An 18454-nucleotide genomic window follows, 5' to 3' on the forward strand; every position below is an offset into this window, starting at 1 on the left:
AATCTAAGTCCAAAGGTTACATCACACAGTTTTAGAGATATTTAAACACTATTCCTCGTTTACTTCTATCCTACAAGAAAACCTCCTGCAACCAAATCTTCACCTGTATGTTTAATTGCATCAAAAGTGCCAGCATCATGAAAGACTAGTCGAAGCATCCCTGCAGCTTTAGACTTTTTCAGCAGCTTTCTTAACTCAGTTTGAACAGTATCGATCTCCTCTGCATCAATCCTTCACATGATACAACAATAAACCTTTGCAACTTCGATTATTTTCCAAATAATGTGCATATAACTACTGAAGTAGTTCCTAGATCTGAGATGGACTTTGTTTAAGACAATATTAAGCTGCACAGAGCCTGACTATAAAGTAGGTAATATCCATTGCTTAACATGTCAACTGCTGCCAGTGCCTAATTCATGAGTTCATTCAGCTTCTGTCACAGATCTTTGAGGCATTTGAAGTCATCCAGACATAAAGGATTATTGCTTCTTAAAACATTGGTTTGAATTAGTCGTAACCTCTCTTCTCCTGACGAGGTTTCTCCGCTTCATGATAGCCTTTACCGTTTGTGTTTTTTTATAAATATATAATAAAACAACAGAATATTGTTAGTGCAGTGGTAGATGACTAGAAAAAACACTCTTCTGTTATTACTCTTCTCCAGCCCTCACTAAAAAACAGTGAGAAAGGCAAAAGTACTTTGGCACGTTTAGTATGTTGAGCTACCAAATGCATTCCATGCTGATTAGCCACTTAAACAGTCCCAAAACAAGCTTAATTTAACGAAAACTCTAAAACGAGGCGCGGTTGGAGAGAGTTCGGTGAAACCCTAATTTGGGAGGGTCCATCCTCATCTATAAATAGACAAGCTGCCCCCATTCAATCTTAATCCCGTTTGTGCAGATTTCTCACCCTTGAGTGCAGAGATCAACCATCATCCCACACACACATGGCTGTCCAGCCCCAGCGACTGCTGCCACACCTTCCTTTGCATCTAGCGCTCCTCCATCAGCATTGGCAACAGGTTTCTGACCCTCCTCTACGTGCAATTGGAGCTGCCTAACATTAGCAACTATATCTACAACTTGCGTTTGATGTTTTCACACTAGGTGCTAGCTCCTACATCAAGTGACAGTGAACCAGCCTTCCTTACATGGATGGGCAGTAATTCCCGGATTACAACTTAGTTACAGCAGTAACATTTATTTCAAAACTGAGAAATGCAAATTAACTTACAATCTTGGACAATGGACACCTTGTTGGCCCCAAAACTGGCACCCCTTTCAATATTTCTTTAACTTAATTGAAGAAGAAGTCAATGTACAATGGGATTCTCCCAATCCCTTTTGGTATTCCAACTCCCCTTGCTATCCAAAATGACGAACAAGTCTTCAATCTGATTTGCCCCTTGATTCGGGCAGTCAATTGGCCTTCACCCACTTTGATGGAGATGAAAATGCTCCAAATTCATTGATTTGCTGGTCCCTCCACTTGAATTTGACTGAAACAGCTTCAGCCCTGTTGAATCCGAGTCTTGAAGCTTCCAATTTCTAGCAGGCTTCCTGAGGTTGCTCGTAAACCCTAATTTCTACTCTGCAGATCAGGATTTACATAAGAGAAATTTGAAATTTCTGAGCCTCTGGTGATCTCAATGCTATAATCTTCGAAGCAAGGCTGTAGAAAGGCTAGGAGATGAGAGAGAATGCTCAGAAGAGAGCAAATTCAGACTTTCGTTGCAAAGAACTGAAGAAAATCAATCATTTACTACTACTGCCTTGTCTCAACAGCTTGTAGATGCAAAGAACTAAAGAAAATCAATCATTTACTACTACTGCCCTATCTCAACAGCATGTAGAGGTTGTCATTTGTTGTTGCTTGGTCTTCTCTTGCCCTTGGCTACCTCAGAAGATCCTCCAATGGCTACAGATCAGAGCAGCAACATCTCCTTCCTCTCTCTTACAAGCTGAATGCACTAAAATGTATGTCCCCAACCTCTAAAGACGTTTTTCAATCTTGCATGGAAATTTATGACAAGTAGCAACCTTTCCAAATGGTTTTCCAAGATTATCCATAATTAAATATTAATTTTTCCATCTTTAAATACTGAAAATTAATCTAATAATTATTTCAATGCCCAAAAAAATAATCTGACTAGCCAATAATTAAATTGACTGGGCGACTTCCATTCTTGAGTGTCTCTACGTCATCTTTGACCATCAGATTGGTATTATATACCATTAAATGCCACTTCTCTAGTGTCACCAACTGACACTTATGGCCAAATAAATGACCTAGGCCAACAACTAGCACCAGATACCACCAACTACATGTGCGGCATACCTTATAGCAACTTTTGCCTTTGACATCCCGTGATTTTCTGGAGTCTCAGACTCGTAAATTTACTCTAGTCCCAGTTATACCTCACATGTGCAACATTTACTTTAACCATGTGATTAAAAATTAATCCACATGTTAAGTGAGGTTTCAAAAATGCATGTCCTCAAGACAGACACCATCCTCCACATCAGATAACAGCTGTCAGTCCTCTTTTACCCATGTCTCCCACCAACCTGCGTTTGGTACTCCAAGCTCTCCTACATTATGGACTCGATGAGAAATGCGGCACTCCGCATTCACCCTCACCATCACCCTCTATGTTTACACCTATGCCAGATATTCCAGATTTCATTAACCTCACAAAGGAGTTTGAGGAGTACCTACAAGTATGGACTAGAAGACATCCCTTCTTCCAGTTTTGCTACTCCTTCTAGAATGGTTGATAAGACTGGCTACCTTTTTCATCATGGAAACAATGTGACATTTGGGACGACTAGCGATCCATCTTCATCATCTTGGCCAAGCCTTGTATCAGGTTTATACAACCCTTTGAGTTGTTCGAATCAAAACCCTCTCCTGTTTTGCCTTTTGGTGTGCAAGACCCGAATGGCAAAAAAAATGTAAATCTTAATAGAGGAGGCTCAAGAAGCAAACATTCATCATCAGATATAACTACATCTTCCGTTTCATTTGACCAAGTCAATTACTCTTCTTCTCTCCCTCCCATCCCACCCTCTTCTCTTGAAGCCATATCACACTCATTTCGAAACCTCAGCTTACTTTCCACATCCACCTCTACACACTGGGAGTTGGACCTTCTGTCTCCGCTCCTAGCACATTTTCATTCTCTATTCCATATTCACATTTCTCTACCACTTCACATCACGGTGCATCGTTAAGGGGCATCCCACCTCTTAACATTGTCACCTATTCTTTCCCACAAGACACTCTGCACTATGGGGCTTTGTTACAGGAAATGTCACTCTCTAACATAGTTCCCTCTGCCTTTTCTCATGCAAGAACATCTTTTCCAACTGGGACAGTTGTGATGGGCATCCCTGTCACTACCCCTAGCTACACACACACCATGACCTCTCAAACGCAAGGATTTTCATCCTCTGCTTATGGTGCGTCATCACACTTTCCATGGGTCACTCCCACCCAAGGATTTTCATCCTCTGCTCCACGTGTCTCTATCCCTCCACCATGGGGTCCTCATGCAGCGACAATGCCCATGCCTAGTCATCCCAAGCACACATTTGGATCCAACGTGCACACTTCTCGTATGCCTGGTATGCACTCTAGGATCCATTCCAAAGTGTACCCGCCCTATCCACCTTATCAAAGCACTATCACTCTTGTTGCCTCAACCAATAATGCCTACACGCACAAGACTCATTTCAACGAGTCAATTTTCACTACTTGGTCGAACTATATGCAGCACGTGCTTGAGTCTCAGGGTCTTTGGAACCTTGTTATTGGACTTAATCCTATGCATGACTCTCACGTAGCCCACCCTAATAATTACATTCATCAATGGCAAGCTAGCAATGCCACAACCAATGTCGAGCTGATGCACGGTTTGTTTCATGAGTTTCACTCTCAGTTACAGCACTTCCCTCTCGCATCGAAATGTTGGAGTCATCTCATCAACCGCTATACAATCAGAGATCGTACTCGGCATATAAACATCAACTTTGAGCTTCAAGAGTTTTTCATTAAGGAAGGGGATGATCCGAAAGTCAAGTTGGTAGAATATTGGCGATTACTTGTCGAGTTTGCCACTACTGACTCTCCGAAGTCAGACAACGATCAAGTTACGTCCTTCTTGAACAAGTTGCCCAACAAATACTTCTATTTTATCCAGCATATTATCTCACTGTCTATTGCTGACCTACAAGTTTGAGCGTCAGTTCTTGCGTTATGCGAGGTTACATGATCAAGTCCACAAGAAGTCCTCCACCTCCATCTATGTCAATGAAGTACGCGAGAATCGAGACACATGATGCTATGGTTTGCACAGTGTGAGAGAGTGAGTGCACAGTAGAGAGTGAGAGAGAGAGAGAGAGAGAGAGCACAACACTCGATATGGGTACAATCTCCAAATACCACTTCAAGTTTTTGATAATATATATATAGTACATGTGTAAGGGTGTGTGCATACCTAAACACTATAAAAGACACAATGACCCTTTATCCCCAACAACCTCCCACCTAAATGCAACGTGTCTAAAGGTAGAGAAAAAAATCAGCTAAGTCTATGTATGTACAGTGCTGAAATACACATATACTATCCAACCCCCATCATCTGGTGGCAATGGGCAAACTGCTATGTTGAAAGACCCTTCGTGAGAAGGTCTGCAGGGTTATCATCGATATGTACCTTGATGAGCTCAATGCTCTTACTTTCAAGTGCATCCTTGATAGCATTCGAGTTACTCAAAGCTGTCCTAAAAGTATCCCAACTTTCATGCAAAGTGCATAGCAAAAAAGTAGACTTGAACTCATCATCAATGTGGAAATCCAAAGCAATCAGCTGATTGAAAATTGAGTTGAACTCGTTCAAATGTACAGACATGACTGTACCTTCCTTCATGCAAAGGTCCATCAACTTTTTCAGTCAATTAACCTTGTTGGCTACACTTTACTAAGCATACAATTCCTCAAGTCTTCACCGCATTTCATATGCATAATTTAGCTTCTCAATGTCAAAGAGCAAGTTGTCTGACACTGAGAGCTCTATGGTAGAGCATGAAAGCTCATCCAAATCATCCCACTCTTCTTGTTCCATACCTGTTGGTCTTATTCCCTTCGCTTTAATGGGCTTCACCTATTTCTTCTACACCAAGACATTGTGGCACTGTTTTTGCCATATTGCAAAATTGTGTGCACCCTCAAGCTTCTTCATGTGTAAAAAGTTGCTCCTGTCATTGTTTCCAGCCATGATTTGCAGCACTAAATTGACTCAAATGTCAGCAAATGCAAGCCCAAATGTCACGCAAATGACCGTGGTACGCTGCAAATACCAACCAGCAGTGAAAATCAAGAAATTGCAGAAATTTCAGATCTGCAAATTGATTTCCAAAATTAAAGAATGTCTGCTACTACACTCCACAATCAATTGCAGCTAGATTTATAGGCCAATGCACCAATTGCATGTGAAATCCCCAAAATTCTGCTGCAATTTCTTCTCCATATGCATTCTCGGGCACAAATTTTATGATTGCGGTCAAAAGCCCCAAATTTTCAAAGGCAAATCCGCCCAAATTGCATCAATACATGTACCCAAGTGCATATACTATGCAATTCTTGCATAATTTGATGAAATTCGGCAAAAACCCAAATTTTCTTGGGTCGAATGTGCACAAATTTGAGTGAAATTGACAAAATTTCACTGAAATATGAAAAGTCCCAAATTTCCTGAGCAAATGTGCACCCTGAATTTCCAATTTCTGAATCAAATTGTCCTATTCTGCATCAAAATCCCCAAATCTGAGAAACGCCCCAACTTTTCAGCTCAAAATTTTACACAATGCTTACACATGCGAACGCCCATCAGTGGAAAAGGAAACAGATTGCAGAAATTATTTGAGAAAAAAAATGACGAAAAAGGACTATCAAATCATGACGCCGTTGACCAGGCATGATCTCCACCAGCCCATTGCTCACGCCGCCTGACTGGTCCAGCCCACCATCCTCATGCTGCCTAATCAACCTGTCACGTGCTCATGCTTGCAATCAGTCGTCGCAAATCCGGTCACCTATCCAAGCCGTCGCCTGCCTGTCGAAGCTGACTTTCACAACTCACGGCTGACTGTCAAGGCGATCACCTAAGTGTCACAACTCACACCTGCTAAAAACGTGACGTGCAGCTAGCCGATGACCTAAGCATGCCTAGTTTGACGGGACACCTGCTGCAATGGACTGCCAACCTGGCCTGAAAAGCTATCACCTCCATAGCCTCACCTATTGCCTACCTCGGGAAGCATGCACACCTTTGCCACAGCTCTAATACCAATTTGTCAACGAGGTATGCGAGGATCGAGACACACGATGCTATGGTTCGCACTGTGAGAGAGAGTGTGTGCAAAGTAGAGTGAGAGAGAGAGAGAGAGAGAGAGAGAGAGAGAGCACAAAACTTGATGTGGGTACAATCTCCAAGTACCACTTTAGGTTTTATATATAGTACATGTATAAGGGTGCGTGCACACCCGAACACCATAAAAGGCACGGTGTCCCTTTATTCCCAACACATCTATTCAAAGGGGCAAGCGTTGGTTGCCTCTTCTTCAGGAGCAAAAACCAACAGTGGCAAGAACTCGCAAAATGCAAAGGCAAGCCAAAACAAGGGTGGCACCACTTCCCCCAACGGAAACAAAGAGCCTCAACCCCTTTGGCAGCAAATTTCTAAGAAAAATACGTTTTACACAGACTGCCAGAGGTTGTGCCATGTGAACAAGGTGTCGTACCAAGGCCCAAGGTCTTCCTCCTAGAAAACCACAACATACTACTACGACTACACAATCTAGTGGGGCTACGCCTTCCGCTAATATCCCATCTACTCCTTCAACCCCCACAGCTGCTGGACATGTGCCACACGAACTACCTCAACAGACATCCTTCTCTACTCCTGAGGGGTGCTAGCACCAATCCTATTGCACTTTACGCATCCATTCCTAGGACCTCCAACACTGCACCTTCTAGGACTTCTTCCCCACCTCGCCATATCCAATGGTATTCCCACACTTAGCCTTTCATTCTTAAGTCTTTCGTTGCATTTACAACCCCATACACATTTGCATTATTACACTTGTTCATTCACTTCATTTTCCATTTTAGTCTTGTTTTTCTTTTTTTTAGTGCATCTCACTATTGACCTCTGTGATTGTAGATATTACTCTTTTTTGCAAACTTTGTTTTCAATGCAAGGCTAACATGCAAGTTATCTAGTCCTACCTGGGCTGGAGACATGGGATGCACACCGTTCCCTTCGCGGTTTCATCTTCCTAGGAGTTTCGCTCTTCTACCAGTATGTAGGCTTTCCCTCCCGAGGCAAGATCGTACATCATCTCTCTTGATGCTATCATAGCAGTGACTTTTACCTAGTCTTCTAGTCAGGATTCTTCTCATCATGGTTCTCGACACCCCACCGAAGACTGACATTTGGCTCCTCTTCCTCCTTCAGCATCAACATTCAAGGTTGACAGGGGATTTCTACCCTTCTTGGTATTCTACAAGTTTCGACACTTGTCTTCAACATTGGTCTCTCCTCCCCGTTGTACCTTCACCCTTTACATTGCATGATTTCATCATCTTTGTACTAGAGCACTTGGACAAGTAAAAATTTTCCCCAAGAGGGACACTATCCAAGTAGCACCTACTACATGAGCATTTCACAACATGTAGCATACTCATTGTGCAAAGCACCACTAGGTGAATCATAAGCCGTTTCCACAAGCGGTCTGTACACCACAAACCACCATTACTTCATCACCATTCCCTCGTCATCGACATCCTCGAGTGGATGGGTAGCTTGTCTCTTTTGTGATGGGTTGGACCTAACCATCCCTTCTCATTCTCGCGTCTTCTACTCAATCAACTGCAAACCATCTCTCACTTACCAAAAAAAAAAAGCTCATTGTAGTTTCATCTGCCTTTGTAGAGCTTGGTAGGCCACTTGGCAGCTGACGAGCACCCTTTGTCTGATGCTCTGTCCGCTCTAGGGTGACTACTTGAACTCCCTTGGTAAGATAACCATTGCCTTTGTAGTCTTGGTAAGCCACTGGGCAACCACCGTGCACCCTTTGTCCAATGCCCTGGATGCTTTGGGGTGGGACGCCTTGGGCGAAATGGGTTGGTCTTCCTTTCTCACCATGTTTTGGGCCTGAGAGGGAGTGTTGAGCTAAGAAATACATTCCATGATGAGCACTTAAACAACCCCAAAACAAGCTTGATTTAATGAAAATCTTAAAACGGGGCACAATTCAAGAGAGTTCAATGAAACCCTTAAATTGGGAGTGTCCATCCTCATCTATAAATAGGTAGGCTGCCTCCATTCAGTCTTAATCCCGTCTATGCAGATTTCTCACCCTTGAGTGCAGTTTTCAACCATCAGCTCATACACACGTGGCTGTCCAAGCCCCAACGACTACCGCCACACCTTTCTTTGCATCTAGCACTCCTCCATCAGCATTGGCGATGGGTTTCTAACCCTCCCCTACATGCGATTGGAGCTGCTTGACATTGGCGACTACATATACAGCTTGCAGTTAGCGTTTTCACACTAGGCGACAGTTCCTACATCAGGCAACAACATCCTCCACATCAAGCGATAGCTGTCAGACCTCTTCCACACCTGTCCATCCTGTGTTTGGTGCTCCATGCCCTCCTGACACTTGCATTTGCTGCATTCTCTTCATCCTACACTCCGACTAGTAGTCACAGACTTGGGATCTATCTCTGGTGAACGTCACTCTCCGACACAGTGCTCTGCCCTTGGGCACATTGTACACTCTTACATTCATTTACATCATTCCTTCACTTTTAAGTTGTGTTCTTTTATCTCTTCTTTTATTTGTGTTTGAATTTTGAGTTTTGCGTTTAGAGTTTGAGTTTTGCTCTCTATGTCTGTATTTATCTTGTTGTGCTTCTGTCGTGGTCGTACACTCTTGTGTTTCCTCGATGCAAACCCTAGTGGTGCCTCCACACTCTTCTTCATATAGTATAGTAACTTAAATTTTTTAAAAGGCATCGAGCACTCATTGTTAAGCTGTTCAACTTTTGCTTTCCTTAATTATGATGGATACCCTTGTGTTCTTTGAGGTACCTGAAGTCTGTATCAATCAATGCATACATCGGTAAACACTTTCAGAAAATTCAAAAAGGCCGCATAGCACCCAAAATAAAAGGAAAGGCCTATCTGAAATGCAGGAAACCAAACAAACCTTGATATCTCCTCTGTTGCATGTGACTCGGAAGTAAAGACTTGTCCCAGAGCCACAGCGATAGAAGAAGAGATGAGAGCTTCTGTGAGTGCTCTCCGTCTCATCAACAAGTGAGCCTTTGAAGGTCCTGGTTCATATCCACAGAACAATTTAAAGAGTCACTTGACAACCTAATTTAGCTGCTTCCCCAAATTCCAAGGAGTGCCAATGCCTTCAATTAATAGGTTTATTTTCAACTCAATCCTAACATACACACATAAACATATGAGACAGCACTTCCAAGTAATGAAATTAACCTAAATAGAACTTAGTTTCTTGATGAAATTGAACACTTCCAAAGCAAGAAATTCACTAGCAAAGTTAAATGAGACCCTCGTGCAAAGCAGCCCAACAAACAAATTTCAGCATATATATTATGCCCAATTAATAATTGCTACAACAGTGGCCAGGTAATAGCCATGTAGCAGGTCAGCCAGGTCTCTGCACACACACAAGTTCCTATGTTTTAAGGACATGAAATACTGCTGGCTGCCACAAGGACAGCAAACACTAGAATTCATGCCAGGCATTGGGGACAATAGAGCAATGGCAGCACAGCACACATCGCAGGACAGCTCCCTGCAGGAAGGGTGTAGATGACTAAAAGAATGAAAGCTAGGCCTACAATTTGGCCATCCCAAATTCGGCTGATTGCAGGCAGTTTTGGTCAAAAACTGTGTCTGCTGCATACACCAGCCCATGCAGGCACACACTTAAGGTTGATACTCAAGATGCAATCACACTCAACCAAACACAATCACACAATCAACTAGTATCCTGCTAGACTAGGAACAGCCTATAAATTGACTCACTTGTCCAACTCTAATGACCTTAAATCCCTCACCTTGAGACCCCCTATGAATGAATAAGGCCTAATTCCAAGTCTATTTATGTCTGGTCCTTGTACGTGTTTGCAGAAACCAGTCAGCAGCTAAGGTCTAAACAAAGTTGTCTTCTTTGTATCAAGTCAAGACCTTTGCCCACCGCATCTCCATTGAGAAGAAGCTCCAAATGTTACCTATTTATGATTCTCCTTCCATAAAGAATCATATCAACAAAATGGAGAGGTTGCAAGACGAGCTTGCATCCCTTGGCAACAAAATAACATCCAAAGATATGGCTATGCTACTCATTAGCTATCTCCCATCTCCAAAGTATGATGTCTTCTACACCATCTTACTCACCTCTAGAGTTTGAAATACTATTATTTTGGGGGGAGCTTGCCCCACTTGTTTTAGAATAGGATGCGCGACACAAGGAGATCAGATGTGGTGGAGCAAGATCCACCAAAGCATTTACTGTAAGTGCAGGTTTGGGAGGCGGCAACAAGAAGGGCAAGAGGCCAAGAACTCTTCAATGCCAGTTCATGAAGCAAGGACCATTTCCCTTCTTCTAGATCATCAAGACTCTTCTGCCAAATACTTTGTGTTCTTGATTTCAGTTTTAACAGATCGTATGTTCATGGTTTGAAGGGACATGCATGGTTTTTACTCACAATGTTTTTATGGTTGAAGATGCATACACAGGTCAAGTGCTTTGGAAGGATATAGAGGAGGGTGGGCTCTAAGCTCACAGCCCTTGCCGTGCAATATTCATCGGCTCTTGGGCTACTTTGGCATGCCTGCTATGAGCACATATTTTCCTCAATCACTTCTTTATGCCCTAGGTGTTAAAGTAGCAAATAGCACCATAGCCTTTTCCCAAGGCAAGCCACAAGGCCAGCTTCCAAACTACTTTGATTGGTTCACACAAACTCGTGCAAACCTATTAGAACAGCCTTCCTTAGGAAGGCCGATTACCTAATGTTTATTATTGATGGCTTTTCCAAGTGCATGTGGCCCTACTTCTTGGAGTACAAATTCTAGGTCTTTTCCAACTTCAATGAGTGGAAGGTGTTCATTGAAAAAGCACACTTCCTTCAAGGCTTGAGAGGTTCAAAGACGACCATAAAGGAGAGTTTTGTTTCGAAGTGTTTGACAGCTCTTGCAAGAAGCACCATATCAAGTTTAGCATATTCCCATCCAAACACAACATTAGAAAATGGTGTTGTGGAGCGAGCGAATCGAACCATGCTTAGGATGGCCCATTTGATGTTGGAGCATCGAGGACTTCCTCACATCCGAGTCTTATTCGTGAAGACATTCTTGACCATAGCAACAAGAGTGATAGTGCTATAAGATGGGGAATGTGGGTGGGGTGGAGGAGTGGAGTACACTTGAGAGGTAATCCCAGAGTGCCCACCATTATATGCATCATCAGAGAGTAGAGGGATGAAAGCCAAAACCATGGGGATTTCAGAAATAAGGGTGTAGAGAGTAGAGGTTAAAGAGAAGAAAAAGAGAGAAAGAAGAAACAATTCACACCCCAAATGAATCTGAAGCCATGCGCTTGTATTTCTATCAAATACAACAATGCAAGATCAATCCAACCCTTGTTGTTGAGACCATCGATCAACCCAAAATCAATAACACAACATACACCCTAACCCTGAATAAGATGAGATCAAAACCTTGTTGTACATAAGCCTGTGTGATAGGCAAAAGCATCAATACAAGTGCATGAACTTTGATAGGGGGAAGGTCAATCCTATCACCTGAAAGCAATATCAAATGATAGAAATGGTTGAAGATGAAGGAAACACTATATGGGCCTTATTTATGTACTTCAGCCCTGTTTTTACTGTGTATTACAGTGGCACTAAAAGACTCATTTGCTGCTCCAAAACCTCTCAAAATTATGTCTTTGATAAGTACAAACCATCCCCCTATGGTAGAGAGAGAGATGCCTTGTATAGATGCTCATGGATTCAATAGAAGACTGTGAAAACCCTGTGGACAGCAAGCTGCCCTATTGCATACCCTGTTATTCCATCCTCAAGACAGCCAAATGGAAATAAAGAACTCTCTTCTTTTTTACCAAGAGATCAAACTTACCACCCTTGATGCTAAAGCTTCCTTTCTCTTTCTTTCCACTTTAAGTTTGCATGCCATATCTCCCCCTTTTCCAGCAGCCCCCTTTTCCCCTGTTTGCGCCACTTTTCGGCACGCTGAATGCTGCCCCAAACTCCCCTCTTTTCTCCACTTTTGCCCCTTTTCCAAAGTTCCACAAGTTCCCCCCCCCTTCCCTTTTAAGCCATACATTATGCCACATGCAAACCTTGACTTATCAAGTCCTCCTCCTCACTTAACCACATAGTCAACTTCCCAACACTTAAGACTTCTTGTAAATAGAGTCGGTGCACTAAGTAAACTCTCTAATAAGCTTGTCTCCTCGTGTCCTGTAGGGTAGAGCATCAAATTTTGCAAGGTATGGATAGTCATCTACTTTCAAAGCTTAGACCAAAAATCTCATGACATCCACCCCCTCTAAACCTGCACTTCTCCAACATGTGCTAGACTCTTAGTTCTATCATGAGTAGTACATGTTTCCAACTCATGTCCCTCATATGCATCAGCTTCACGTCTCGTGAAGATCTTAATCCGCTTTCCTATAATAGGAATCCTCAACGTTGTCTAATCAAATTCACTCAGTGAATAGGTAGCATTGTTATGTACACATCTCAAGACATACTAACCAAACCACCATTTAGAGACCTTTCGAATAGTGCTATGCTGATTTTCCAAGCTGTTGTCATAAATCCATAGTTGTCTCCGTACAACGTACGGTATTGTTCATACCGTACGGTACGTATCCATACAAATTCATACGTTAAATTGGGCCCTTTCTAGCCACCTCACCTGGGCGTCCCGCGTCCCGAGTCCTATGTTCTGTGGCCCTACCTTTACTCCTACACGTTCCGCCTGCCTGCATGGCACTTTTTGGGGGGGGTTGGAAAGCCTTACATACCTCATCCCACCCCCTTTTCCAGCTATGCACTTCCCCCCCCCCCCTAGAAGCCCTCCTTGGATTCCAGCCAACACTGTTTGAACTTTGACCCTTCTCTCAGCTACAAAAGGTGCTCCTCTCCTCCATGCTTCCAGGCCAATTCAACAAGCATTTACCATTCTCATCTTCGTCTCTTGGATCTTGAGTGGACTTGTGATTTGTCATTCTCATCTCCCATCCCCTCTTTCCCGCACCCTATCAAAGCATTTGCCATTCTCAAATCTCATCTCCCATCCCCTCTATCCCACACCCTATCAAAGCATTTGCCATTCTCATCTCCCATCCCCTCTCTCTCACTCTTGCTCTTTCAACTTTACCCCAACCCTCGAGCCTCTTGAGTTTCCCTCTCTTTCAACTTACAAGACTCAAGTTTCAAGAGTCGAGACTCAAGAATCTCACTCCCTCTCTCTCTCTCCAACTTTACCCCAACCCTCGAGCCTCTTGAGTTTCCCTCTCTTTCAACTTACAAGACTCAAGTTTCAAGAGTCGAGACTCAAGAATCTCACTCCCTCTCTCTCTCTCTCACTCTCCCCCGAGCCTCCCTATCAAAGCATTTGCCATTCTCAAATCTCATCTCCCATCCCCTCTATCCCACACCCTATCAAAGCATTTGCCATTCTCATCTCCCATCCCCTCTCTCTCACTCTTGCTCTTTCAACTTTACCCCAACCCTCGAGCCTCTTGAGTTTCCCTCTCTTTCAACTTACAAGACTCAAGTTTCAAGAGTCGAGACTCAAGAATCTCACTCCCTCTCTCTCTCTCTCAACTTTACCCCAACCCTCGAGCCTCTTGAGTTTCCCTCTCTTTCAACTTACAAGACTCAAGTTTCAAGAGTCGAGACTCAAGAATCTCACTCCCTCTCTCTCTCTCACTCTCCCCCGAGCCTCTCTATCCGTCATCGGCACCATGACTCATGAGAAGCACAAGGCCTTCAATTTGCACGCGATCCATATGGAGAGGAAGACAAAGAAGTCCAACTCCCACCATTGGACATGCAAGTATTGTGGGAAGCACTATACAAGCAGTGCAACTTGGCTTCTCCAACATCTTTCCAAGACGGGAGGGCAAGTTGCTCCATGGAAGGAGATCCCTCAAAACATCGCGGATAAGATTTTCGCCAAGATGAGAGAAGAGTCCACAAGAGGAGGAGGAAGTGGCTTATCCGCACCAACTCCTCTGCCTACTAGCATGGAAGCATCGAATGTGGACATATCTTCAACAGATGCGGGAGAGGCCTCTACCATTGGTAGTGGGGGCTCCACATCCGCATCCGGCTTCGGTAAAAGACAAAGTGGAGGCTCATGCATTGCCAGAGAGACAATCCTCTCTCTCTCAAGCTCCCGGTCATGTGCATGGATCGGTTACCTTTCTTAGAGAAAGGCAATGACTTGTGGACATTGAAATTACACCCACAGTGATTGAGTGCAATCTTGCATTCAATGTCCTAAAGCAAGAGCAATGGAAGAAGATGGTAAAAGCCATTGCCAATGTGGGTCCATGTTCAGGATGGACCAGTGTCACATACAACGACATGAGGACGAAAAATATTGATGAAGAGAAAGAGAGGATTGATAGAGCCCTTGATCCTATTTGGGCTGCATGGATAAAATATGGTGGCTCCATTCTCACCGAATGATGGAGTGATCATAAGAAACGGGGCATCATCAACATACTCATCTCATGTCTACTCGACACTTACTTTTTGCGTGCCGTAGATACCGGCAAGAGGGGGAGGAAAACGATGGGCACATTCATCTACCGCCACATTCGACAAGCTATCATTGAGATAAACATTGCCTTTTAAATTTGTTTCACTTTCTTTCATTATGATAATTGATTTATGCATAACTATCTATCTTCCTATTTTAATTTCTCTCTAATATCTATCTCGATTCTCTCTTTCCCTCAGGCCCCAAGGCCCTCGACCCCCATCTCTCTTTATTCTTGAATCTTGGAAGTTGAAACTTGAAAGGCTTAACTCTCTCTTTCTCTCTCTAACCTCCAAGTATTGTTAGTATACTTAGGTGGGCACCTCGAATGTGGTGCAAGTTGTTACCAACGATGCATCGAATTGTTAAGGCATGGGCCGTTTGCTTGAGGTTGAGTTTTCCACGATTGTGTGGACTCCATATGCAAGTCATTGTTTCGACTTGCTCATGGAGGACATTGGGAAGCTCAAGTGGGTGAAGAGGGTGGTCTGCAAAGCTACATCAATTGTAACATTCTTCATAGTAAAGGTAAAGGTGCTTGCGATGTATCATGAGCATAACACACTGGAGTTGAAGAAGCCTCTTCAACTCGCTTTGCTTACATGTGGTTATTGCTGGAGTGTCTTTATGAGGTACGGTCCACCTTGCACCAGATAGTGGTGTCCACTCTATGGAATGAGTGGGATGAGCATGAGACAAAAGGAGGCCAAAGCCATGCAGCGCTTGTGCCTTAATGAGCAGTTTTGGCAAAAAGTTCGTGCCGTTGTCATTGTCGTGACTCCCTTTTATAGGGTGTTACATATGAGTGATTGCGAGGGGTCCACCATGGGCCTTCTCATTCACTTCTTTAGAACCGCATTGGTGGAGACGCATGCTTGTACAGTGATCACAAAGACACAGTGTACACATGTTTTAGAGATAGCAGAGAGAACATGGGCATGGATACATAATTCCATCCATGGTCTTGCCGCATTGGTACATCCGGCCTACAAGTCGCCAGCAGTCATGGATAATAGAGAGTTCCGTTCGGACCAGCTTGCTTATTTGACTCGTGTGGTCCCTATGGATGACCACAATGCAGTGCTGGAGGAGCTAGGATATTATGCAAATCAGAGAGGGCATGTAGCTTTTGTTTCTCCCACTTGTTGAAGGAGAGACTCACTTCAAACTTGTCAAGCCTTTATTTTGGTGGCAAAACTTTGGATATGCATTGGAGACCCTTCAACCCTTAGCCATGAGGGTCCTTGCCCACGATTGCTCTTTGGGTGCATGTGAGAGAAACTGGAGTGCCTATTCTCTCATTCACACAAAGATTCGCAATCGGCTTAGCACACAACACTTATGAGTGGCTAGTCTATTATCGCACTTACGCATGATGAAAACTATGATGAGCATGGGTAGTCGGAAGCAGGTAAAGTTTAAACACTTAACCATAAAATTTAAATTTTGTTGTTTTAAAGTTTGAACTTTGAAGTTTATACTTAACAATTTAGACTTTAGCATTTACAATCTTACGTGCATCACTGCATTGTGTAGGTGAATGTTGATACATTCAAGTTGATGGGCGACACTTTTCAGAGTGTACATCAGGAGGTGGACAAGGAGAAGGAGATGGTTTTTGCAAAGCTCTATAGAGAGCTTATAGCAACAAATACTCGTGACACTCACAGTCAGCATGCTTGTGGGTGAGGAGTTTCAGTAGGTAGTAGCTAGGGTATGGTCATTCGACGCCCTCCAACATCGAGGAGGGGTGGTTCGAGTGGCCTGTAAACATATGTAAGGAGGGGCTCTAGTAGCTCACATCTTGTGCCTCATGATGGCATCCCCCCCTTGCCTACACAGCCACCACCGAGGGAGCCATCATTTGATAATGATAGTAACCTTATCAGTGAGAATGAGTAGGAGTGTGTCTCATCATCCGATGTCGAGTCATCTTCAAACTCTCTTGATGAGCACTCAGATGGTTCTAATGATGATGATGATAGTGATGCCTCATCATAGATTCACAGGTCTCTCTCTTTTTTGTATCAGATATACTAGACTGTAGTTGTACCACATGTTTTGCGCAGCCCATGCGACTGTGATGGTCACCCTTATGTATTCATTCTATTTTGTGATGAAATGGCTATTTCCACTTTAAACATGTATTCTATCATTTAATGATTTATGGTTTTTGTTATTTAAAAAATCATCTTAAATTTCTTTTTGTACTAATATTGTATCATACCTTATAAAATCATAAGGTACCATTTAGTACCGTATTTTATCGTATTGTACCATATCGTACCTTTTGTACCTAACAACTATGCATAAATCAACACCCAATTGCCTTCCTATATCGCCCTTGGTCAGTCTATGCCTCTTATCAAACCTTTTTTATTCCGAAGATTTGCTACCCCCAATCTTTACACTATTGTCTCAATGTCTTCCAGTCTCCTCTCTAGCTACTTAATGCGTAGAGCCAACAATCCCTCTATTCAGCCCCTCCTCCCAAGGCAACACACTTCAAAGAGCAATCACCTCTTCAATAGGTACGATGGGCTGCTGTCCATACATTATTCAACAAGCATGTATCCAATCACTATACTATGTGCTGTCCTATCGGTCCATAAGGTATACAATAACAATCGAGGCAACTCCTCCATTCTTCCTCTACATGACTTTGCCAATGCTTTTAATGATAGGCGGATGCCCCCACTCACTCTCTCCATTACCTTCTCGATTATAGATTGAAGTCAATCCAAGTTTATTTCCCAACCAAGCAAAGAATTCACAAGCCTTATCTACATCCAATTCTTCTCTATCAACAGTAATTTTTCCCACACCCCCATAACGGCAAAAGACCTCTTCCAAAAGTGTATACAATGTGTGTTGTCTTCGTATTGAGAGCTCTTTCTTCCACCTGATTTGTCAAATCCTTGCATGCACGCACAAGATATCTCTTCTACCACATACATGTAAGCATAGTCACCAAATCCACCACCATTTATAATGAATAGACAAGGAATAAGTTGTATGCAATCCATCTCTATGTTTCACTACTAAGTATATTTGACAGGTAGTACACGATTCAATGAAGTGTGCGAAATCTCAATACATTCCTTGCCACCAATATCTTGCCTTTACCTTCTCAAAGGTGCCCCAAACACATCTATGGCTAGCCCATAGACTCTCATGAAACTCCTCCATCACTTGTACCCGTGTAGCTCTATCACCAATAACTCACAGTGGAAGCCCTTTCTTCTTTTTTGCATGCTTCCAAAGATACCCATCTTTTAGAAAAATCCAGATGCCTTTCTTTAAATCCTATTGTACTCTTCCTCAGACCACTCTTCTCTCTTTGATAGTGTACTGAGATACTACCCTATTTTCAGCCAGTCCCCTGCATATGAGTCTTCCAAAAACATCACTAAAGCTATCATATAACACCTGAAGTACTTTTTCTTTGTTGTCTAAGCTTTAGCTATCACTATATCCACATTATCTATTGTTGTATTCACTATTAGAGCACATTTCCCTGTCATTTCAGCTACTGTC

The 18454-nt window shown here is 43.0% G+C and overlaps 1 protein-coding gene across 4 annotated transcripts in view; it reads right to left on the minus strand.

Annotated features, from left to right (window-relative positions):
- Positions 1-18454, minus strand: part of APX6 (ascorbate peroxidase 6) — a 90139-nt gene that overhangs the window by 56716 nt on the left and 14969 nt on the right. For all 4 annotated transcript variants that reach the window (XR_015687594.1, XM_087661074.1, XM_087661073.1 and 1 more), the window contains 2 exons: positions 9285-9411; positions 104-231 (listed from right to left, as the gene is read on the minus strand). Coding sequence is in view for 3 of the 4 variants with exons in the window: in XM_087661074.1 (XP_087517200.1) it covers positions 104-231; positions 9285-9411 (255 nt within the window). In the remaining variant the exon portion in view is untranslated. The remainder of the gene's footprint in view (positions 1-103; positions 232-9284; positions 9412-18454) is intronic.

This window comes from Lygodium microphyllum, chromosome 20 (genome assembly GCF_053477565.2).
Source record: "Lygodium microphyllum isolate KBCC chromosome 20, Lygodium_microphyllum_v1.1.10, whole genome shotgun sequence".
Lineage (NCBI taxonomy): Eukaryota > Viridiplantae > Streptophyta > Polypodiopsida > Schizaeales > Lygodiaceae > Lygodium > Lygodium microphyllum.